Source organism: Argopecten irradians, chromosome 2, assembly GCF_041381155.1.
Source record: "Argopecten irradians isolate NY chromosome 2, Ai_NY, whole genome shotgun sequence".
Classification (NCBI taxonomy): Eukaryota; Metazoa; Mollusca; class Bivalvia; order Pectinida; family Pectinidae; genus Argopecten; species Argopecten irradians.
Window position 1 is genome coordinate 11,736,918 of NC_091135.1, and position 26,584 is coordinate 11,763,501.

Below are 26,584 nucleotides of genomic sequence, written 5' to 3' on the forward strand. Positions count from 1 at the left end.
CCTATAAGCACCCCTCCCCCTATAAGCGCCCCTCCCCCTATAAGCGCCCCTCCCCCTATAAGCACCCCTCCCCCTATAAAAGCCCCCCCCCCTATAAGCACCCTCCCCCTATAAGCGCCCCTCCCCCTATAAGCGCCCCTCCCCCTATAAGCGCCCCTCCCCCTATAAGCACCCCTCCCCCTATAAGCGCCCCTCCCCCTATAAGCACCCCCCTCCCCCTATAAGCACCCCTCCCCCTATAAGCGCCCCTCCCCCTATAAGCACCCCTCCCCTATAAGCGCCCCTCCCCCTATAAGCGCCCCTCCCCCTATAAGCGCCCCTCCCCCTATAAGACCCCTCCCCCTATAAGCGCCCCTCCCCCTATAAGCGCCCCTCCCCTATAAGCACCCCCCCCTATAAGCCCCCTCCCCCTATAAGCGCCCCTCCCCCTATAAGCGCCCCTCCCCCTATAAGCCCTCCCCCTATAAGCGCCCCTCCCCCTATAAGCGCTCCCCTCCCCTATAAGCGCCCCTCCCCCTATAAGCACCCCTCCCCTATAAGCGCCCCTCCCCCTATAAGCACCCCTCCCCCTATAAGCGCCCCTCCCCCTATAAGCGCCCCTCCCCCTATAAGCGCCCCTCCCCCTATAAGCGCCCCTCCCCCTATAAGCACCCCTCCCCCTATAAGCGCCCCTCCCCCTATAAGCACCCCTCCCCCTATAAGCGCCCCTCCCCCTATAAGTTCCCCCTATAAGTGCCCCTCCCCCTATAAGCAATAAGCGCCCCTTCCCCCTATAAGCGCCCCTCCCCCTATAAGTCCCCCTATAAGCCCCTCCCCCTATAAGCGCCCCTCCCCCTATAAGCGCCCCCTCCCCCTATAAGCGCCCCTCCCCCTATAAGCGCCCCTCCCCCTATAAGCACCCCTCCCCCTATAAGCGCCCCCTCCCCCTATAAGCGCCCCCTCCCCTATAAGCGCCTCCCTTAACCCTCCCCCTATAAGCGCCCCCTCCCCCTATAAGCGCCCCTCCCCCTATAAGCACCCCTTCCCCCTATAAGCGCCCCTCCCCCCTATAAGCACCCTCCCCCTATAAGCGCCCCTCCCCCTATAAGCGCCCCTCCCCCTATAAGCACCCCTCCCCCTATAAGCACCCCTCCCCCTATAAGCACCCCTCCCCCTATAAGCACCCCTCCCCCTATAAGCACCCCTCCCCCTATAAGCGCCCCTTCCCCCTATAAGCGCCCCTCCCCCTATAAGCACACACCCCTCCCCCTATAAGCGCCCCTCCCCCTATAAGCACCCCTCCCCCTATAAGCGCCCCTCCCCCTATAAGCGCCCCTCTTATTTTTTTGGAGAGGAGTTGAAGTTGTATAAACGCGCCCATCCCACGGATTTACTAACAATGTTTTACAACATGTGATGCCTCTAACATCAGCATTGAATCCCATATTACATGAACTTGCGACTCTTTTATATGTGAATCACGAGATACACATAATACTGTGTCTCGATCAAAGGATAAAAGGCATATGCATGTTTACTGTAACAGATTAATGTACCATCAGTACAGAACAATGTAAAATATGGCTGACTTTTTTCGTTCACAATTTTTTCATTTTGGTGCTAATTACGGCGAATACGGTATATAGACTTTGCTACCTTTCACAGACATCTGGTTTTCTTATAACCCCTACAATGCATCTAAGCTAGCCTACAAAGGAAATTTGTGCCTGATTCCTCGAGTATTCTCAGAGAAATAGTAAGTAAATAAGCTTCAACTATCAAATCCAAGAGGACTACCTAGCAGCCATCATGTCCTATCGGTCCCAAAATTCAATATGTATTCCAAGTACCGCCGAAGGCAAGCCTGCATTTGAAATTTGACGGATCATTTCAGTTCTTTCTGAAAAATAGCGATAACAAACTTCAACTTTAAAAATCATAGATGGCTTGCTGTTTGCGATGTTATTGTCAAATCGGTCCCATAATGCAATATGCACAACTAGAATCAAAGGAGGTGAACACAAAACTAGAGCACGGAAGAAAGGCGATTTGAATAACCCACTATTTCAAGATGGTGGTTTAACAAAAAAAACAATAAAATTACACATCTCATATGTTTAATCACTGCTTATACACAGAACTTAAGCATCACATCATTGCATAATAAAAAACCAACAACGGCGTTTTCTTGACCACACCTGGACTGACCTTTTCTTGACCACACCTTGCTTGGCGTTTTCTTGACAAAACCTTGCCTGAAGCCCCAGCTGATTTTGTACATATAATATATGGACTATAGGCTTAAACAACTTAAAACAAAGAATAAGAAATGTATATAATTCTTATAGATTGGAATGCTACAAAATGAATTTTCTTCAAGTTGTTTAACAAAATAAGGATCCTAGAGAGATCTTGGCACCCACAACAGGACAGACCAATTCTCTCCTTTTCCCCTTCTTTCTCTCTTACTGTAAACCATTCAATAACATGGGAAAACTACATCTGAAGTCTACAATGCTTTCAATCTCAAAACTAAATGCATAAATACTAACCTTGAACCTTTGAAATTGAAATACAAGTGAAACAGCTGGACCAAAGTAAGGTTAAGCTTGCAATATATTAAATCTCTAAGTATATAGTTATTAATAAGAAGTCGTTCAAAGACTTTGGCTAGTATTTAACTCTTGTGATGAATGAAGTTAAGATCATGCATTTTAACAAAGTTGGTAGCCCTCAGTATGCAACAGACCCAATAGGCTTCTTAGGTATTGACAAGCAGTACATGCAAAGTCATTCATTTAAACAAACTTGGTAACCTTTCATTCTAGTATGCATCAGGCTCAATATTTATTATCTATACCTTTAACAAGAATTTGTTCAAATATTTATTATTTAACTAGCAATTTAAAAGATTCCCCTAATGGGCCCCGAGTTTCAGAGTCACCGCACCATTATAGATAAAGCTCACTAGCCCCCTAAACCAGCCAAAAGCTATACATTTTTCAAAGATTTCTTCTTTTATGTTATCATATTTTATCAGACCTTGCTACACTAGTCATTATAGGCCTCAAAATACAACGATTTTTATATTGTGGATGAGGCATATCTATCGGTAATAGGAACAAGCTTATTACCTAAATCAAATCTTTATTTGATAACTAACACTTGGGATTGCCAGCAATCGAACTGGTACAGCAATACAACGAAGTAGTTAGGGAAAAAACTTGGTGTATCAAGAAAAACGATCCTACGATCCTAAGGAGAAAATGACATTAACGAACATAACATTAAAAGTTTTTTTAATGCATATAAGTAACAGTGACCTATTTTTGGATTGCAATATGTTAAAGTGATACACACACATAATGACACCATAATTAGCAAGATATGGGACGGATGGATGGAGATATTTAATCTACCAACTCACAGCAAATGTTTTTTATCAGCAGACTGGTCGGTGTCAACACAAACTGGAGACTTGATCATCAAATTGTTTTTAATCTGGTTAAAGTCTAGTAGGTAAAGAATCTTTTAACACCAAGCTATCAACACAAAGCAAAAATCTAGATTGGCTGTTACTTTTTTCCATCAATGGTTTGTTCTGACCCTATGTTTATCTTCAAATAAATAACAAATATCTCATATTCTTTGGGAAGAAAAACTTGTCGAAATATAAATATCAGACATAATTATTATTTTTTGTTGTTCACTGGTGTATGAATGACATTTTCTGACAGATACTTCAACATAACACGTTAATTTCTGTCGAAAATGCTGTTCGTATACACCAGTCGATCAACAAAAAATCACAACCCATTTCTGAAATAATTGGAGTTCTTCTGATTTGCAGAAGAAATAGTAAATGAGAATGAGGCACTGATAAGGTACAACAAGCACACACCTTTTGTTTCCTTATCAAAAATTAACAAATCATTTCATAATATGCAAATATACAAATGAAATAAATATAAATATTGAGCATGTAAATATCTGAAAGATTTCACAAACACTTGATGAAAAGATGGCATCATTGTAAAACTCTTCTTTATTGTGCTCTGAAAGTTAACACAGTTTCCTGTGAAATCTGGATTGTTTATTTCTGAAATCTGGATAGTTTATTTCATTATCGGTATTTATATCGGTACCAACTGCATTTACAGCACAGGTTAAATAACAAGTTGTGGCAAAGCATGGCAATATCCCCCGCGCCTCGCAGTAGTATGTAGGACCTATGTATATGTTTTCATGGCAACCTATATAGATAGAGATCGGTGTTGTCCTTGATCATAGTTGAATATGTTTCTATATATAGTAACAGAGAAAATGTAACATACGAGATCCCCAAAAATTAAAGGCACAATTGATGGGCCACTATAAGCCTGATTAATATACGAGTTTTAGCCAGCTAACAACAGCAAACAGTGATCTAGCTGGTGTTTTCGACTCTTTTGAGTTTCCATGGTAACAGAAAAAATATCAAAAACAGAAGGTACCTATATAGCAAAAGACACAACTAGGGTACTAGCCAGCATATATATACAGAAGTTAAGTTTCATGGAGCTTAGTTGAATGGTTTTGGAATGATTAGCATGATTGATACCAAATATCTCATTGCAATTTAAAGCATTATGATGAAAAACCAGTGTAATTGTAAGCAGGTGTATTATCTACATTTTGACAGATATTTTGACATGGCGTGCTATAACTTAATGTCAGAAAATCCTGTTCATAACTTCATATACCAGTGAACAACTAAAAATAATTATTTTTAAGTGTACTATAATACCAGCGCAGTCTCACAATAATTGTTAGGGAAAACAAATTTTTACAAGACTGGAATTCATCTCCAAGGTTGTTAGTTCAAGCTGATTAGCTTAATCCAACGATTTATGTCCAAGCTCTGTCTTGGTTCATCTGTAGAATTTCACTTCCGACTCTGCCACATCTTTAAACAGGTCACGAGATTCCTCAATGATGTCGTTTGAGACGTTCTGCAGATAGTCCTGAATGTCATGCAGACACTGTTTTTCCAACTCCCTCATAATACCACACAACTTTTCTCCAGATTCGCATTTCTCTTCCATCATTGTCCGCTTCTTTTTATGAGCATCATATAATGTCGGGTTTTTGTCGACGCCAGAAGCTACTGTTATGTCTCCGATGTCATTACTTTGGCAGAATATGAACGGTTTGAAAACTGACACGGATGTGTTTGGTGTACCAGTAAACCAATGGCTGTCGGGGGTATGAGCCGATAACATTGAAACTTGACTGCTCACCGTTAAAATGTCACCAGCAAAATTGATGCTACCCTCTTCGTTACGAAGAATTTCAATCATACTTTCCAGTGAAAATTCACCTGCAAATGAAAATCGGTATAAATATATCAGAAAAACAAGAGGCCTCAAAATTTCTCTCTAGATAATAATTTTACATGAAACAAGAAAATTAATGATGGGCAACATAAATATAGCACAAAATACCCTTATCAACTTTTTCCATCAGCTCTCTGCCTTTTTTCAAACGATTCCTTGGTAACTGGGTCTCAGCTAAAGATAATCCCGAAAACTCAGCTTCGAAAGCCTTGGCAAAATCTAGTGGTCCCTGGTCAGCCTTCCAATATCCCGCAGAAATGGCGGCGTCTGTCAGGGCGGGAGATGTAAGGTCCATTTCTGTGCCGATGGACAAAACACCGGAGATATTGTGGACACCAGCTATATTGTATAAGAAATTAAAACCATTAAATATGGCAACATAACAACAACAAAGAATCAGAAACCTAACTTCTGTTTTAAAGCATAAGGAATTATATACTTCTGTCCGTCCCTTACCAAATCCTGTTATCACTATTTCTCAGAAGGTATGGAAAGGATCTTTCTCAGAGTTATTTGAAAGGTTCCGCTAGGTTCCTATAGTTATGCATATCGCAATCTGGGACTGATTAGGCAACAACATGGTATAGAATTTGATAACTGAAGCATTTTTCTGCTGTGTTGAATTTATATATAGTTTCCCTGTGTGTATAAGATTCTTCAAAGGAAAACAGATGTATGATAAAAGCAGAGAAAAAATCTCTTTTCTTTGACCAACATAAATGGGTGTCAAGATCCCTCTGGGATCTCTTGTTAAGTGCTTTTATCTTTTTATGTCAAATGACCCAATGACCTTGACCTCTGATACAATGACCTTGACCTCTGACCCATGTCACTAACCTTCATGTATGGTTAGTTGAATATGGACTTAATTCCTTCTCAACCTTTCTTCATTTATTATGTAATTTTTAAATTAGAAAACAGCCATTAGATAAGTTACAAAATTTGACCTTCACATTTGAATCTATGACCTTTACCCCAACATTGATGTATTTTAAGTCAACTCCTTGTGCTAAATAATACCTCATCATACTGTGATCACAAAATGTTTATACCAACATATCTCTTCTTTGATTCACTGAATAGCCACTTTTTAGTCTAATATACCAAAATGTTACACAGGTGTATCTCGAAAGGTTTAGAACAAAATCAAATCCACTTTTATTTATCATGATTGTCAAAAGAAAACAAAACATGGACAGACAAATGAATAGAAAGATAGAGAGACAACCTTAGAACAAGGACACACCATCTTGATGTGTTACCCTAGTTAGGTAACGGAGTATAAATTGTGATTTATGATTTATAATGGACAAATCACAATGTTGTTGCTCTTCATTGATATCTATGATATTAGTATGAAGCAGGAAACATAAAAATATACAGCAAAACCAAACCTTTCATGATTTAAATCAAAAGATAAATGCCAGAAATACTGTACAATGATCTACATTATACTACCTACATGTAAATTTCTTGGCTGCCCAAAACTGCCCAGCGGTGTCCAACACCCAAGCTTCTAGTTTGTCGACTATCATGAATGAATTGTTGTACGTCCACTGGCCGAAATTGACATCATTTGTGTTCTGTCCACCCTGACAATGTTGCTCCAGAAGTTGAGTGATCACATCAACGCCCTGACGAGCTGTTGATGCCCGCTCTAGGGCAAGTCTGCAAAGACGAGCAAATATTTAAGTCTGGCGTGGGCAGTAAGAAATTCGGCTACACTAGGCACATTTCTATCAGAATGTTAAGTCTGGTGTCAAGGGAAAGATAACCTTTTTCTAAACTTAAAACAAAGCTTAAGCTACGTACCTGACAAAATCTATTCCTATGAGTTTATTGGTACGTTCCCCTTGGTGACAGTAGACTTAAGCTACGTACCTGACAAAGTCTACTCCTTTGAGTTTGTCTGTGTGTTCTCCTTGGTGACAGTAAACTTAAGTTACTTACCTGACAAAGTCTACCCCTATGAGTTTATCGGTGTGTTCTCCTTGGTGACAGAGCTTCGTCCACACAGAAGTACACCCGACACACACACCCTTGTCGTTGGCGCCCATCTCGGCCCCCCAACACCACGTTGGTTTACTGAGGATAACATTGTGCGTCTGCTCCACCTGGCTTATCTCCATAAAGGTACACTACAACAGAGCCAGCACCTTTGAAATTTAACATATAGAGCAACTTGGTTGTTTCAAACTGGGATATCTCAACAGCCTGATTAAACACAATGCACTTTGATCCTGGAAGAACGTTTTATTCTTTAGGCCAAGAGGGCCAGACTCATCTAGTTTGTTATGCCTAAAAGTGTTCTGAATACAGTTCATTACTTCAAGATTTTTTAAGATTTAAAGATTTTAAAGGAATTATTATTACTAACATTGACCTTGACTTTGTGTATAAATGACCTTGACTTTATGTATAACCGACCTTGACTTTATGTATAACTGACCTTGACTTAATGTTTAACTGATCTTGATTTTATGTATAACTGACATTGACTTTATGTTTAACTGACCTTGACTTTATGTATAACTGACCTTGACTTTATGTATAACTGACCTTGACTTTATTTTTAACTGACCTTGACTTTAATGTATAACTGACCTTAACTTTATGTTTAGCTGACCTTAACTTCATGTTTAAGTGACCTTGACTTTATGTATAAATGACCATGACTTTATGTATAACTGACCTTGACTTTATGTATACCTGACCTTGACTTAAGGTATAACTGACCTTGACTTTAGGTATAACTGACCTTGACTTTAGGTATAACTGATCTTGACTTTAGGTATAACTGACCTTGACTTTAGGTATAACTGATCTTGACTTTATGTTTAACTGACCTTGACTTTATGTTTAACTGATAACTGACCTTGACTTTAGGTATAACTAACCTTGACTTTAGGTATAACTGACCTTGACTATAGGTATAAACATTGACCTTTACTTTAGGTATAACTAACCTTGACTTTAGGTATAACTGACCTTGACTATAGGTATAACATTGACCTGACTTTAGGTATAACTGACTTGACTTAGGTATAACTGACCTTGACTTTATGTATAACTGACCTTAACTTTAGTAATAACTGACCTTGACTTTAGGTCTGACTGACCCTGACTTTGTTTAACTGACCTTGACTTTATGTATAGCTGACCTTGACTTTATGTATAACTGACCTTGACTTTATGTATAACTGACCTTGACTTTATGTATAACTGACCTTGACTTTATGTATAACTGACCTTGACTTTATGTATAACTGACCTTGACTTTATGTATAACTGACCTTGACTTTATGTATAACTGACCTTGACTTTAGGTATAACTGACCTTGACTTTATGTATAACTGACCTTGAATTAATGTATAACTGACCTTGACTTCATGTATAAATGACCTTGACTTTTTGTATAACTGACCTTGACTTTAGAACCAGTGGCATGCTGGGCTCCTGAGTGGTAGACTACTTCTTGAACCTCTGAAGGCGGCCGATTTGAGTTTTTCCCAAATATCACAGTGTTGTTCTTTGTCACAGATGGAAAAGCAACAAAGATGTCTGACATTGCAGCTGGGTCTACAAGTAAAACATGATATCTAATAATAGGCCTAAATAATATTTGCTCTTCAATTAATTTTAGCTTTTTTTTTTTAACCTTTCTTGGCTTTTGTGTTAATACCATTCATTAGGCATCACAACCCCTCATGACCCCCATTTAAATAAAGGATTGACAGATAAAAGTTTATGTGAAGATGTGAGAGTGATGGGGATGGTAGGATGTGTAGATATGTGAGAGTGATGGGGATGGTAGGCTGTGTAGATATGTGAGGATGTGAGAGTGATGGGGATGGTAGGCTGTGTAGATATGTGAGACTGATGGGGATGGTAGGCTGTGTAGATATGTGAGGATGTGAGAGTGATGGGATGGTAGGCTGTGTAGATATGTGAGTGATGGGGATGGTAGGCTGTGTAGATATGTGAGACTGATGGGGATGGTAGGCTGTGTAGATATGAGAGTTGTGAGAGTGATGGAGTGATGGTAGGATGGTAGGCTGTGTAGATATGTGAGGACTGATGGGGGATGGGTTTTTTTTTTTAGGCTGTGTAAGATATGAGAGGATGGAGATGAGGGGTGATGGTAGGCTGTGTAGGATATGTGAGAGTGATGGGGATGGTAGGCTGTTGTAGATATGTGAGAGTGATGAGAGATGGGGATGGTAGGCTGTGTAGATATGTGAGACTGATGGGGATGGTAGGCTGTGTAGATATGTGAGACTGATGGGGATGGTAGGCTGTGTAGATATGTGAGGATGTGAGACTGATGGGGATGGTAGGCTGTGTAGATATGTGAGAGTGATGGGGATGGTAGGCTGTGTAGATATGTGAGGATGTGAGACTGATGGGGATGGTAGGCTGTGTAGATATGATAGGATGAGAGACTGATGGGGATGGTAGGCTGTGTAGATATGTGAGGATGTGAGAGTGATGGGGATGGTAGGCTGTGTAGATATGTGAGAGTGATGGGGATGGTAGGCTGTGTAGATATGTGAGGATGTGAGAGTGATGGGGATGGTAGGCTGTGTAGATATGTGAGGATGTGAGACTGATGGGGATGGTAGGCTTTGTAGATATGTGGACTGATGGGGATGGTAGATGGATGTGGGATGGGTGTGAGTGTGATATGTGAGACTGATGGGGATGGTAGGCTGTTGTAGATATGTGAGGAGGTGAGAGTGATGGGGATGGTAGGCTGTGTAGATATGTGAGGATGTGAGAGTGATGGTAGGCTGTGTAGATATGATGAGGACTGATGAGGATGGTAGGCTGTGTAGATATGTGAGGATATGAGACTGATGGGGATGGTAGGCTGTGTAGATATGTGAGATGATGGGGATGGGTATGGCAGTGCTGTGTAGATATGTGAGAGTGATGATGGGGGATGGTAGGCTGTGTAGATATGTGAGAGTGATGGGGATGGTAGGCTGTGTAGATATGTGAGACTGATGGGGATGGTAGGCTGTGTAGATATGTGAGACTGATGGGGATGGTAGGCTGTGTAGATATGTGAGATGTGAGACTGATGGGGATGGTAGGCTGTGTAGATTATGTGAGAGTGTGATGGGGATTGGCTAGGCTGTGTAGATATGTATGTGATATGTGAGACTGATGGGGATGGTAGGCTGTGTAGACTATGTAGGATGTGAGAGTGATGGGGATGATGGGGACTGTGTAGACTATGTGAGAATGTGAGAGCTGTGTAGAGTATGTGAGGATGTGAGACTGATGGGGATGGTAGGCTGTGTAGATATGTGAGACTGATGGGGATGGTAGGCTGTGTAGATATGTGAGACTGATGGGGATGGTAGGCTGTGTAGATATGTGAGACTGATGGGGATGGTAGGCTGTGTAGATATGTGAGGATGTGAGACTGATGGGGATGGTAGGCTGTGTAGATATGTGAGGATGTGAGACTGATGGGGATGGTAGGCTGTGTAGATATGTGAGGATGTGAGACTGATGGGGATGGTAGGCTGTGTAGATATGTAGGATGTGAGACTGATGGGGATGGTAGGCTGTGTAGATATGTGAGGGATGTGAGACTGATGGGGATGGTAGGCTGTGTGATGTAGATATGTGAGGAGTGCTGTGAGAGTGATGGGGATGGTAGGCTGTGTATGATATGTGAGGATGTGAGAGTGATGGGGATGGTAGGCTGTGTAGATATGTGAGGATGTGAGACTGATGGGATGGTAGGCTGTGTAGATATTGAGATGGACTGATGATGGGGATGGTAGGCTGTGTAGATATGTGAGATGTGATGAGGATGGTAGGCTGTGTAGATATGTGAAAGATGTGAGAGTGATGGGGATGGTAGGCTGTGTAGATATGTGAGGATGTGAGAGTGATGGGGATGGTAGGCTGTGTAGATATGAGATGTGAGTTGATGGTAGATGGCTGTGTTGTAGATATGAGATGTGAGACTGATGAGGATGGTAAGGCTGTGTAGATATGTGGAGGGACTGTGAGAGGATTAGTGGTATGTGAGATGTGAGGCTGTGAGGACTAATGAGGATGGTAGGCTGTGTAGATATGTGGAGGATGTGAGAGTGATGGGGATGGTAGGCTGTGTAGATATGTATGCAGATGTGAGAGGCTGTGTGATGGGGGGGGGATGGTAGGCTGTGTAGATATGTGAGGAGTGGATGAGATGATGGGATGGTAGGTCTGTTGTAGATATGTGAGACTGATGGGGATGGTAGGCTGTGTAGATATGTGAGGATGTGAGACTGATGGGGATGGTAGGCTGTGTAGATATGTGAGATGATGAGAGTGATGGGGATGGTAGGCTGTGTAGATATGTGAGGATGTGAGACTGATGGGGATGGTAGGCTGTGTAGATATGAGATGTGAGACTGATGGGGATGGTAGGCTGTGTAGATATGTGAAGATATGAGAGTGATGGGGATGGTAGGCTGTGTAGATATGTGAGGATGTGAGACTGATGGGGATGGTAGGCTGTGTAGATATGTGAGGATGTGAGAGTGATGGGGATGGTAGGCTGTGTAGATATGTGAGGATGTGAGAGTGATGGGGATGGTAGGCTGTGTAGATATGAGGATGTGAGACTGATGGGGATGGTAGGCTGTGTAGATATGTGAGACTGATGGGGATGGTAGGCTGTGTAGATATGTTAGGATGTGAGACTGATGGGGATGGTAGGCTGTGTAGATATGTGAGGATGTGAGACTGATGGGGATGGTAGGCTGTGTAGATATGTGAGACTGATGGGGATGGTAGGCTGTGTAGATATGTGAGACTGATGGGGATGGTAGGCTGTGTAGATATGTGAGGATGTGAGACTGATGGGGATGGTAGGCTGTGTAGATATGTTAGGATGAATGTGACTGATGGGGATGGTAGGCTGTGTAGATATGTGAGGATGTGATGAGTGATGGGGATGTGCTGTGTAGATATGTGAGATGTGATGGGGATGGTAGGCTGTGTAGATATGTGAGATGTGAGACTGATGGGGATGGTAGGCTGTGTAGATATGTGAGATGTGAGACTGATGGGGATGGTAGGCTGTGTAGATATGTGAGGATGTGAGACTGATGGGGATGGTAGGCTGTGTAGATATGAGATGTGAGTGTGATGGGGATGGTAGGCTGTGTAGATATGTTAGGATGAGAGACTGATGGGGATGGTAGGCTGTGTAGATATGTGAGACTGATGGGGATGGTAGGCTGTGTAGATATGTGAGGATGTGAGAGTGATGGGGATGGTAGGCTGTGTAGATATGTGAGACTGATGGGGATGGTAGGCTGTGTAGATATGTGAGGATGTGAGACTGATGGGGATGGTAGGCTGTGTAGATATGTGAGGATGTGAGAGTGATGGGGATGGTAGGCTGTGTAGATATGTGAGACTGATGGGGATGGTAGGCTGTGTAGATATGTTAGGATGAGAGACTGATGGGGATGGTAGGCTGTGTAGATATGTGAGACTGATGGGGATGGTAGGCTGTGTAGATATGTGAGACTGATGGGGATGGTAGGCTGTGTAGATATGTGAGGTGAGACTGATGGGGATGGTAGGCTGTGTAGATATGTGAGGATGTGAGACTGATGGGGATGGTAGGCTGTGTAGATATGTGAGGATGTGAGACTGATGGGGATGGTAGGCTGTGTAGATATGTGAGGATGTGAGACTGATGGGGATGGTAGGCTGTGTAGATATGTGAGACTGATGGGACAGTAGGCTGTGTAGATATGTGAGAGTGATGGGTATGGTAGGCTGTGTAGATATGTGAGACTGATGAGGATGGTAGGCTGTGTAGGCTAGTGTAGATGTGTGATGTGTGAGACTGATGGGGATGGTAGGCTGTGTAGATATGTGAGGATGTGAGAGTGATGGGGATGGTAGGCTGTGTAGATATGTGAGGATGTGAGAGTGATGGGGATGGTAGGCTGTGTAGATATGATAGGATGTGAGACTGATGGGGATGGTAGGCTGTGTAGATATGTGAGAGTGATGGGGATGGTAGGCTGTGTAGATATGTGAGGATGTGAGAGTGATGGGGATGGTAGGCTGTGTAGATATGTGAGACTGATGGGGATGGTAGGCTGTGTAGATATGTGAGGATGTGAGACTGATGGGGATGGTAGGCTGTGTAGATATGTGAGACTGATGGGGATGGTAGGCTGTGTAGATATGTGAGACTGATGAGATGGTGATGGGGATATGAGTAGATGAGGAGATATGAGATGTGAGAGACTGATGGGGATGGTAGGCTGTGTAGATATGTGAGGATGTGAGAGTGATGGGGATGGTAGGCTGTGTAGATATGAGGATGTGAGAGTGATGGGGATGGTAGGCTGTGTAGATATGTGAGACTGATGGGGATGGTAGGCTGTGTAGATATGTGAGGATGTGAGACTGATGGGGATGGTAGGCTGTGTAGATATGTGAGACTGATGGGGATGGTAGGCTGTGTAGATATGTGAGACTGATGGGGATGGTAGGCTGTGTAGATATGTGAGACTGATGGGGATGGTAGGCTGTGTAGATATGTGAGAGTGATGGGGATGGTAGGCTGTGTAGATATGTGAGAGTGATGGGGATGGTAGGCTGTGTAGATATGTGAGACTGATGGGGATGGTAGGCTGTGTAGATATGTGAGACTGATGGGGATGGTAGGCTGTGTAGATATGTGAGACTGATGGGGATGGTAGGCTGTGTAGATATGTGAGATGTGAGACTGATGGGATGGTAGGCTGTGTAGATATGTGAGGATGAGAGTGATGGGGATGGTAGGCTGTGTAGATATGTGAGACTGATGAGGATGGTAGGCTGTGTAGATATGTGAGACTGATGAGGATGGTAGGCTGTGTAGATATGTGAGGATGTGAGAGTGATGGGGATGGTAGGCTGTGTAGATATGTGAGACTGATGGGGATGGTAGGCTGTGTAGATATGTGAGACTGGTAGGCTGTGTAGATATGTGAGGATGTGAGAGTGATGGGGATGGTAGGCTGTGTAGATATGTGAGACTGATGGGGATGGTAGGCTGTGTAGATATGTGAGGATGTGAGACTGATGGGGATGGTAGGCTGTGTAGATATGTGAGGATGTGAGACTGATGGGGATGGTAGGCTGTGTAGATATGTGAGACTGATGGGGATGGTAGGCTGTGTAGATATGTGAGATGTGAGGACTGATGGGGATGGTAGGCTGTGTAGATATGTATGATGGGGATGGGAGCTGTGTAGATGATGGGGATGGATAGGCTGTGTAGATATGTGAGAGACTGATGGGGATGGTAGGCTGTGTAGATATGTGATGTGAGACTGATGGGGATGGTAGGCTGTGTAGATATGTGAGAGTGATGGGGATGGTAGGCTGTGTAGATATGTGAGACTGATGGGGATGGTAGGCTGTGTAGATATGTGAGACTGATGGGGATGGTAGGCTGTGTAGATATGTGAGATGTGATGGGGATGGTAGGCTGTGTAGATATGTGAGGATGTGAGACTGATGAGGATGGTAGGCTGTGTAGATATGTGAGTGATGTGGACTGATGGGATGGTAGGCTGTGTAGATGATGTGATATGTGAGGTCTGATGGGGATTGATGGTAGATAGGAATGATGTAGATATGTGAGACTGTGAGATGATGTGGGATGTGGTAGGCTGATGTAGATATGTGAGGATGAGAGACTGATGGGGATGGTAGGCTGTGTAGATATGTGAGAGACTGATGGGGATGGTAGGATGGGATATGTAGATATGTGAGACGTGTGATGTGGAGGTAGTAGGCTGTGTAGATATGTGAGACTGATGGGGATGGTAGGCTGTGTAGATATGTGAGATGTGAGAGTGATGGGGATGGTAGGCTGTGTAGATATGTGAGAGTGATGGGGATGGTAGGCTGTGAGATATGTGAGACTGATGGGGATGGTAGGCTGTGTGTGTGAGACTGATGGGGTGGTAGGGATGTGTAGATATGTGAGACTGATGGGGATGGTAGGCTGTGTGTAGATATGATGTGAGACTGATGGGGATGGTAGGCTGTGTAGATATGTGAGACTGATGGGGATGGTAGGCTGTGTAGATATGTGAGACTGATGGGGATGGTAGGCTGTGTAGATATGTGAGACTGATGGGGATGGTAGGCTGTGTAGATATGTGAGAGTGATGGGGATGGTAGGCTGTGTAGATATGTGAGACTGATGGGGATGGTAGGCTGTGTAGATATGTGAGACTGATGGGGATGGTAGGCTGTGTAGATATGTGAGATGTGAGACTGATGGGGATGGTAGGCTGTGTAGATATGTGAGGATGGGAGACTGATGAGGATGGTAGGCTGTGTAGATATGTAGTAACGTGATGTGAGACTGATGGGGATGGTAGGCTGTGTAGAGGATGAGAGTGATGGGGATGGTAGGCTGTGTAGATATGTGAGACTGTGGACTGATGGTAGGCTGTGTAGATATGATGAGGATGTGAGACTGATGGAGGATGGTAGGCTGTTGTATGATATGTGAGACTGATGGGGATGGTAGGCTGTGTAGATATGTGAGGACTGATGGGGATGGTAGGCTGTGTAGATATGAGAGATGATGGGGATGGTAGCTGTGACTGATGATGGAGATGGTATGTGAGACTGATGGGGATGGTAGGCTGTGTAGATATGTGAGACTGATGGGGATGGTAGGACTGTGTAGATATGTGAGACTGATGAGGATGGTAGGCTGTAGATATGTGGTGGATGTGAGACTGATGGGGTATGTGACTGTTGTAGTTATGTGAGACTGATGGGGATGGTAGGCTGTGTAGATATGTGAGACTGATGATGAGGATGGTAGGCTGTGTAGATATGTGAGATGATGATGTGAGACTGATGGGGATGGTAGGCTGTGTAGATATGTGAGGATGTGAGACTGATGGGGATGGTAGGCTGTGTAGATATGTGAGACTGATGGGGATGGTAGGCTGTGTAGATATGTGAGACTGATGGGGATGGTAGGCTGTGTAGATATGTGAGACTGATGGGGGGATGGTAGGCTGTGTAGATAGATATGAGAGATGTGAGACTGATGGGGATGGTAGGATATGTGTAGATATGTGAGACTGATGCTGTGGGATGGTAGGCTGTGGTAGATGATTGAAGATGTGAGAGATGGGGATGGTAGGATGTGTAGGCTGTGAGATATGTGAGGACTGATGGGGGATGGTTAGGCTGTGTAGAAATATGAGATATGTGAGTGAGTGATGGGGATGGTAGGCTGTGTAGATATGTGAGACTGATGGGTGATGGTAGGCTGTGTAGATATGTAGATGAGGATGGTGGAGGCTGATGTAGGGATGATAGGGCTGTGTAGATATGTGTAGATAATTACATGGGGATGGAGACTGTAGATATGTGAGAGTGTATGGGGATGGTAGGCTGTGTAGATATGTGAGAGTGATGGGGATGGTAGGCTGTGTAGATATGTGAGACTGATGGGGATGGTAGGCTGTGTAGATATGTGAGTGATGGGGATGGTAGGCTGTGTAGATATAGAGGATGTGAGACTGATGGGGATGGTAGGCTGTGTAGATATGTGAGACTGATGGGGATGGTAGGCTGTGTAGATATGTGAGATGTGAGACTGATGGAGATGGTAGACTGTGTAGATATGTGAGGATGTGAGACTGATGGGGATGGTAGGCAGAGTGATGGATGGTAGGCTGTGTAGATATGTGAGAGTGATGGGGATGGTAGGCTGTGTAGATATGTGAGATGTGAGAGTGATGGGGATGGTAGGCTGTGTAGATATGTGAGACTGTGATGTGGGTGATGGGGAGATATGGATGTGAGAGTGTTGTGTAGATATGTGTAGGATATGTGAGAGACTGATGGGGATGTAGATATAGGACTGATGGGGATTGGTGCTGTGTAGATATGTTAGGATGTGAGACTGATGGGGATAGGCTGTGTAGATGTGAGAGTGATGGGGATGGTAGGCTGTGTATGTATGTGTGTAGATATGTGAGGATGAGGATGTGAGACTGATGGGGATGGTAGGCTGTGTAGATATGTGAGATGTGAGAGACTGATGGGGATGGTAGGCTGTGTAGATATGAGATGTGAGACTGATGGGGATGGTAGGCTGTGTAGATATGTGAGACTGATGGGGATGGTAGGCTGTGTAGATATGTGAGACTGATGGGGATGGTAGGCTGTGTAGATATGTGAGACTGATGGGGATGGTAGGCTGTGTAGATATGTGGAGATGAGACTGATGGGGATGGTAGGCTGTGTAGATATGTGATGGGGATGGAGACTGATGGGGATATGTGTAGAGATGATGTAGATAGGTTGTGAGACTGATGGGGATGGTAGGCTGTGTAGATATGTGAGGATATGTAGAGACTGATGGGGATGGTAGGCTGTGTAGATATGTGAGGATGTGAGACTGATGGGGATGGTAGGCTGTGTAGATATGTGAGACTGATGGGGATGGTAGGCTGTGTAGATGTGTACTGATGGGTTGATGGTAGGCTGTGTAGATATGTGAGACTGATGGGATGGTAGGCTGTGTAGATATGTGAGGATGTGAGATGTGATGGGGAGGTGATGGTAGATGATATGTGAGACTGTGGGGTATGGGTAGGCTGTGTGATATGTGAGGATGTGAGACTGATGGGGATGGTAGGCTGTGTAGATATGTTAGGATGAGAGACTGATGGGGATGGTAGGCTGTGTAGATATGTGAGGATGTGAGACTGATGGGGATGGTAGGCTGTGTAGATATGTGAGATGTGAGAGTGATGGGGATGGTAGGCTGTGTAGATATGTGAGACTGATGGGGATGGTAGGCTGTGTAGATATGTGAGAGTGGATGATGGTAGGATGTGTTAGATAGGGGTGTAGGCTGTGTAGATATGTGGGGATGAGACTGATAGGATGGGTAGTGATATGTGTGTACTGATGGATGAAGTAGGATGTAGAGCTGTGTAATGACTGATGAGGGGATGGGTATGGTAGGCTGTGTAGACTATGTGAGAGAGTGATGACTGATGGGATGGTAGGCTGTGTAGATATGTGAGATGTGACTGATGGGATGGTAGGCTGTGTAGATATGTGGAGATATGATGGTAGGATGTGTAGATATGTGAGTGAGGGGATGGTAGGCTGTGTAGTGTAGACTGATGGGATGGTAGGCTGAGTAGATATGTGAGACTGATGGGGATGGTAGGCTGTGTATAGATATGTGAGACTGATGGGGATGGTAGGCTGTGTGTAGGATATGTAGATATGTGAGACTGATGGGGATGGTAGGCTGTGTAGATATGAGAGACTGTGTAGGATGTGAGATATGTGAGTACTGATGGGGGTAGGCTGTGTAGATATGTGTGTAGATATGTGTAGATGTGTGGATGATGAGGATGGTAGGCTGTGTAGATATGTGAGACTGATGGTGATGGTAGGCTGAGTGATGCGAGATTGAGGGCTGATGGTAGGGATGTGAGAGACTGATGGGGATGTGAGGGGATGTGATGGTAGGCTGTGTAGATATGTGTGAGAGTGATGGGGATGGTAGGACTGATGTAGATATGTGAGACTGATGGGGGATGGTAGGCTGTGTAGATATGTATGTGAGACTGATGGGAGACTGATGGGGATGGTAGGCTGTGTAGATATGTGAGACTGATGGGGATAGGGTAGGCTGTGAGTGAGATAGACTGTTAGATATGTGAGGATGATGATGGAGGCTGATTGGATGTGTAGATATGTAGGCTGTGTAGATATGTGAGACTGTGATGGGGATGGTAGGCTGTGTAGATATGTGAGACGAATGATGTGAGAACTGATGGGGATGGTAGGCTGTGTAGATATGTGAGGAATGAGAGACTGGGGATGGTGGCTGTGTAGATATATGGAATGAGAGTGATGGGGATGGTAGGCTGTGTAGATATGTGAGGAGACTGACTGATGGGGATGGTAGGCTGTGTAGATATGTGAGAGAGATGTGGTTATGGAGACTGATGGGGATGGTAGGCTGTGTAGATATGTGAGGATGTGAGACTGAATGGGGATGGTAGATATGTGTAGATATGTTGAGTAGATTGATGGGGATGGTAGGCTGTTGTAGATATGTGATGAGACTGATGGGGATGGTAGGCTGTGTAGATATGTGAGGATGTGAGACTGATGAGGATGGTAGGCTGTGTAGATATGAAGGTGATGGGGGACTGATGGGGATGGTAGGCTGTGTAGATATGTGAGAGATGAAGTGGGATGGTAGGCTGTGTAGATATGGAGGATGTGTGAGTGATGGGGATGGTAGGCTGTGTAGATATGTGAAGTGATGAGGATGATAGGGGATGTAGGCTGTGTAGATATGTGAGGATGTGAGAGACTGATGGGGATGGTAGGCTTGTGTAGATATGTTAGGATGTGAGATGGTAGGGGATAGATATAGGACTGATGATGTAGGCTGTGTAGTGATGTGATGGGGATGGTAGGCTGTGTAGATATGTGAGGATATGTGAGGATGTAGGCTGTGTAGGTATGTGTAGAGTGATGGGGAGAGGCTGATGGGATGGTAGGCTGTGTAGTATATGTGATGATGTGAGACTGATGGGGATGGTAGGCTGTGTAGATATGTGAGGATGTGAGAGTGATGGGGATGGAGGCTGTGAGCTAGATATGTGAGATGTGAGACTGATGGGGAGGTAGGCTGTGTAGATAGATATGATGAGGATGTGAGACTGATGGGGATGGTAGGCTGTGATGTAGATATGTGTGAGGATGTGAGACTGATGGGGATGGTAGGCTGTGTAGATATGTAGATATGTGAGACTGATGGGGATGGTAGGCTGTGTAGATATGTGATATGAGGTGTGATTGGGGATGCGTAGGCTGTGTAGATATGTGAGATGTGAGAGTGATGGGGATGGTAGGCTGTGTAGATATGTGAGGATGTGAGACTGATGGGGATGGTAGGCTGTGTAGATATGAGGATGTGAGACTGATGGGGATGGTAGGCTGTGTAGATATGTGAGACTGATGGGGATGGTAGGCTGTGGTATAGATGATTGGATGAGAGACTTGATGGGGAGTAGGCTGTCTGTATGAAATGTAGATGAGATGAGACTGATGGGGATTAGGGCTGTGTATATATTGAGGATGATGAGAGTGATGGGGATGGTAGGCTGTGTGATATGAGATGTGAGACTGATGGGGATGGTAGGCTGTGTAGATATGTTAGGATGAGAGACTGATGGGGATGGTAGGCTGTGTAGATATGATAGGATGAGAGACTGATGGGGATGGTAGGCTGTGTAGATATGTGAGGATGTGAGAGTGATGGGGATGGTAGGCTGTGTGTAGATATGTGATGGATGTGAGAGTGATGGGGATGTAGCTGTGTAGGTATGATATGGTGAGAGTGATGGGATGTAGGCTGTTGTAAGGTATACTGTGAGACTGATGGAGGGCAGGCTGTGAGATAGTTAGGATATGTGAGACTGATGGGGATGGTAGGCAGTGTAGATATGTGAGGATGTGAGAAGTGTGATGGGGATGGTAGGCTGTGTGAGATATGTGAGTGATGGGGATGGTAGGCTGTGTAGATTATGTGAGACTGATGGGGATGGTAGGCTGTGTAGATATGTGAGACTGATGGGGATGGTAGGCTGTGTAGATATGTGGGGATGTGAGACTGATGGGGATGGTAGGCTTTGTAGATATGTTGAGGTTGTGAGACTGATGAGGATGGTAGGCTGTGTAGGTATGTGAGAATTTGAGGCAGATGGGGAAGGTAGGCTGTGTACATATGAAGAGGGTATGAGTCTGATGGGGATGGTAGGCTGGCGTTGATATGTGAGGATGCGAGATTGATTGGAATGGCAAGCTGTGTAGATATGTGAGAATATGAGACTGATGGGGATGGCAGGCTGTGAAGATATGTGAGGATGTGAGACTGATGAGGATGCTATGGTTAGTGTGTTGATATGTGAGGATGTAAGACTGATGAGAATGGATTTGTAATAAGCCCTCTAAAAATTTGCATATCAAACTCTTCAATTAGATTATGTATGATTTCTGTCATTCCGACCAAAATTTAAAACATGTTACAATTAAAATTTACAATCTCTTTTTTTAATTTTGAGGATTTAGCCATACTTATTCATGAAAATACGAAGGTAAGCGAAACTCGATCTGGCCTCATTGTAGTCGTTTATTGATTTTCTCCTGGCGTCTTTCTAGATCTTTCATAAAATTATCGAGAGTATTGTTATGCAGGTCACCTACTGTAAAACACGTTTACCATTGTAACGTACAATATAGCTGGAAACGATAAACGTTTTCTCTACATACCGTTATAATTAGTGCCAAAATTAGGGCGCATACACGACTGCTCATTATGGGATATGTATTTCATTGAATGAACACACGTGTGTCTGCCCACGTCCAGTACTGGGGTTATACACATTTGACACACAACGCTGCAGATCCATACAACATTTCATACATTTGTGGTTTGTTTTGATACATACCTGGCCGAGAAATACAAGAATGACAGCGACAGGACTAGTACTGGGCGGAATCGCACCTCCGGTTACAGCTGTCAGAATTATACAGACGAAGCATTACATCAGCAGTCGCTGCACATGCGCAACAAAAGTCGATATTTCGTACGTGCGCCACTACAACCGACAATATAACTAGCAGACACGTAGAGTATTTTCCTATCATCAGATGTCGGGCAATATCCGTCCTTCCACATGCGTCTGCATCTGTTTTGAAAAAAATGTAGAAGGATTTGGGTTATTGAATTTTTCCAAAACCAGAAGCAGACGCCTGTGGTCTATCTTTCGACACGTTCTTCGTAGTCTATCCGCAAACATTTTAAATTTAAGGCAGGTTGAGGTGAGGATGGATGTACAATCATATGTACACATTTAATCAACAGGTACTGTATCGATTACCTGAACAATTAGCTCCGACGTATCTATACTTGCATAATAGTGAGCATAAGTTTCGTCATCCACCTCACCCTCGATAGTGACCGCCTTATATACCTACGGCCCAATAGTCCGAAAGCCCGTTAGTCCGAAGGCCCGATAGTCCGACAACAGATAATGTAACTTGAATTTATATGCGAACAGTACCCGAAATGAAACAAACATTTACAGTGTTCGATACAAAAGACACTGTATGTGACTCTTTAGATTTGACACTGGAGAAATAATAATAATGAACGAAATGTAGCGTATTCTTGAAATACGTTATCGTATTTGATGTTAAAGAGTAAAATTTTGCGAACAATTTCCATCATTTAAGGAGAGAAAAGGTCAAAGAAAGGAAAGCAGTAAGGAAAGGCAGAAATAAGTCGTTAGGTACATAGGTGTTATAACGCCATGGTAGAATTAAATCATGGCCGAGGATGTAGCCTGGAGTCCTCAGTCATTAATTTCTATATTAGGTATGCAGTTCCTTTGATAAATTTAAAAATAATTTTCCGATTTATATATTATTTACAGGAAGAACGATGGCTACAGGACGTCACCCTGAAGAACTCAACGTTTTGGTAATGATGTCACAGAAGGTATATTGACTCGAAGTTTCTAAAAATGGAAAGTTTGAGTTGATATGTAATAGTTTATATCGAACCTCACGTAACCATGTATTAACCAATGGAAAAAGAGCAAAATTAGCATATCTAACACATCGAGTCAATATACCTTCTGTTACGTCATTACCCAAACGTTGTTTTTCAGGGTGACGTAACATGTAGCCATCGTTCTTCTTACCGTGTAATGCACATACAAATCAAACAATTCTTTTGGCATTGATCAAAGGAACAACATACACGTATCTAATATAGAAAGTGAGAATCTTTGATTTGTTCCAAAATTGATAAATACAGCGACCTTCAAAGGGATATGTATAAAAGTCTTTTTTTGTGTGTGTGTGTAAGATTTGATGATCCTAATATAATTAAACAACATTGCACGTAAGGTTTACATTAGGACATCTTAAAGCTTGTATGTTTGTAAGAAAATTCCTTGATTGCATGCTAATGAGATATCTTATACGATGTGAGACATTTTCTTCCTTTTATGACGTTTTAAATTTTTTGATGTAAGTTTGATCATGTAATGCTGCATGAGGAAATAACTTGTCGTCCATATAAATTGGCTGATCAATTACTTTAAAGCAGTACGAAAATAGGTATTCATCGAAACCCATTGAAAACATACCAAACTATGAAAATAACGTGAGTTATAACAACGGTATAACTTGCAAGAGGAAGAGGGTAAGACATCTGTAAATCGGGTGAACCAATTGGAGAAATCACTTCCGCAATATGAGTTTATCGATATACAATTACAACGTACATTATGCACGTTATTTCATACACTGAGCAGAACGCTCAGTGACTAATGTAGATTTCAAATCAATATTACTGCCTTAATGATTCAGTTACCCCTACTTCATCCTCGATAATCCAGGGGTTACTATCTAAAATCACTGTCGTTATACCCCTGGTCTATGCCATAGTAAAACTGAAATCGTTTCTGGAGTAAAAAAACAAAAACAAATCCCTGACCAATCACAGGTCAGTAGGGACTTCCAGCAACCACAGCGAACCGTTGATATCAAATGACCAAACTGCCTGTCTCACTTAGTGTCGCCAGTAGATCCTTAACTGTGACATATTCCAGGGGTGGATATAACGACTGTGATAGTAACCCCTGGAGTACCGAGGAAGATACCACCCGTGTTTAACTTTGTCGATATAAATGTTTATTCGGTATAGCGGTAGATAATTTGATTTTACATATCGTGAACATTTACGGTAAAATAAAGCATGTGCCGATGTAACAAAGTAGTAATGGGTCCCCAGCAACTTTCCAATGTAGCATATCAAAGGTATCCAGCATCATACCATTCAACTTGTCCAAGTAATGCAATAGCTCCAAAGACAGAGAAGAACTTAAAAAGCTAACTGTTAGTTGAGTAAATGGATATGTAAAATATTAACGTGTCTTTCAAAACTTTATAAGAATGCACTTGCTCATCCGGTTTCCTCCCATCTAGATTGACTGAAAAACAAATCAATTTCAGAATAAAATGAAGCCTGATCTCTAGGTGGTACTAGACCCCTGCTACAAAATATTACAAACGCAGTGTTATCTGGTTTTGGTAAGAAAGGTCAGTTTCTTCATCGGATTTCTCTCTGTTGCTGGTCCATTGCTTACTCCTTGCCTCCCTCTCCCCTTGCCCATAGTAGAAAGTGCATGCAGTCCACTGGCGGCATCATTAGGACCAGAAACGACCCCCATTTCTCCTCATCGATAGTTTCAGGTGGTGGAGTGGGCGATGAAACAAACGTGGGACCAGCGAGGACAGGTCTTCAATTAAGGAAAGAAAACACAATATAGTGTAAAGAAACAAAGTATAGATTTTATATACACCAGATATACAGAAATTACTCCTACGAACCGAATGTAGTGAGAATTACGACCTATCGAACCGAATGTAGTTTCAGACGCTGTACATACCACAGGGACCTGGCACGAAAATTTTTAACCAATAGTGTACATATATATATTATACGTATACTGTTAGTTTAAAAAAAATCGTGCCAGGTCCCTGTGGTACATACAGTCAAATTCTTACACTCATTTGCTTTTCCACACATTCCTGCTATATTCAAAATTAATGTATATAGTATTTTTCCTAAAATAAATCTTGACTTCTACAAATATAGTTTAATCAATGCTAAACCAAAGGTTATATACTCAAATATATACTCAAGACATATTAATTAACACGTTGTTTGCTTTTACCGAAGTGCTATACGTTTGAATGAAAAGTTTGTATATGATGAAGTACGATCGATATCAGTACATACATAAGTTGATATAAACAAATTATAAATCGGTCAAATTTATGCATGTTTGGACCGCACAATAGAATAATACATGAACAACATTCTAAGGTTAATAACACCATGTAATACAAAACAATATTAACCCAATATTGATATTACAAATACTATTACATTGAAGTAAGTAATACTCACCATAGACTGTATGGCTCTATGCCTGTATAAGTGGTAAATCACTCAAAAATATAGTCTGTTGAGTCAAATCGACATGGCGTCAAGCCCGTGCGCGCTCATTTACCTGTGTCATCCTACGGAAGCTTTGTCCCGTCATGCAATGTAACAGACAAGGTTACGGCAATAAATACATATATAACAACAAATATGACAGGAATATATATACCCTCATGGGAAAGCAACTGGCATCGTGTTCGCTTTTATTCGTGAAATATCCACCTTTGTTCGTCATCAATTTGCTCTACATTATTGATATAGATATGTCCGTAAATACTCCGCTTTTTGGATATCCAAAATTCGATTTATTGATGTCCAAAAAATACAATCATGTCATTCTATCAAGAACTCGACTTTTGGATATCAAGAATTGATTTTTGGATATCAAGAATTCGAATTTTGGATATCAAGAATTCGAGTTTTGGATATCAAGAATTCGAATTTTGGATTTCAAGAAATGTTTGTTATTTTTGGATATCAAGAATGATATTTTTGGATATTCAAAAATCATCTATTGATATCCAAAATTCGAATTATTGATGTCAAGAAATGTTTTTATTTTTGGATATCAAAAAATTGATTTCTTCTTTTACAAAACGGGAAATTCTCCCTTGTTTTACCAATGTTGGAAACGATAATTTTAGATATCAAGAATTCGATTTCTTGATATCCAAAATTGAAAACTATTTATTGATATCAAAAATGTATTTCTTGGTATCAAGAATTCGAATTATTGTTATCCAAAAATGAATTCTGGACATCAAAAAATGAATTCTGGATATAAAAAAATAAATTCTAGATATAAAGAATTTTAATTATTGATATCAATAAGTCATTTAGAATTTTGGATATCCAAAATTGGATTTTTTGATATCCATAAATCGTATTTTTGATATATCTAAAATCGTATTCTGGATATCAATAACAAAATATCAATAACTGATTTTTGGATATCAAGAATTCATTTTTGGATATCAATAATTGATTTTTGGATAACAAGAATTTGAAGTTTGGATATCAAGAATTCGAAGTTTGGATATCCAAAAAGCGGAGAAAATAGTACAACGGCGCCCCATATATGGCCAATTTTGTTGCGGATAAAAAAGA

The 26,584-nt window shown here is 42.3% G+C and overlaps 1 protein-coding gene across 2 annotated transcripts; it reads right to left on the reverse strand.

Moving 5' to 3' along the window:
• Positions 1–3,457: 3,457 nt before the first annotated feature.
• On the reverse strand, positions 3,458–25,590 carry LOC138314465 (secernin-3-like). 2 transcript variants are annotated; one of them, XM_069254821.1, is made up of 8 exons: positions 25,442–25,590; positions 24,615–24,767; positions 21,906–22,145; positions 8,780–8,934; positions 7,305–7,492; positions 6,817–7,022; positions 5,463–5,693; positions 3,458–5,338 (listed from the first exon to the last, which is right to left on the reverse strand). In XM_069254821.1, exons 4-8 carry the CDS (start codon positions 8,921–8,923, stop codon positions 4,890–4,892), a joined length of 1,218 nt encoding a protein of 405 aa, XP_069110922.1. In that variant the 5' UTR covers positions 8,924–8,934; positions 21,906–22,145; positions 24,615–24,767; positions 25,442–25,590; the 3' UTR covers positions 3,458–4,889. The 2 variants fall into 2 exon arrangements, with proteins under 2 accessions (XP_069110922.1, XP_069110921.1); XM_069254820.1 differs by having other exon boundaries at positions 24,540–24,767.
• Between the last annotated feature and the right edge of the window lie 994 nt (positions 25,591–26,584).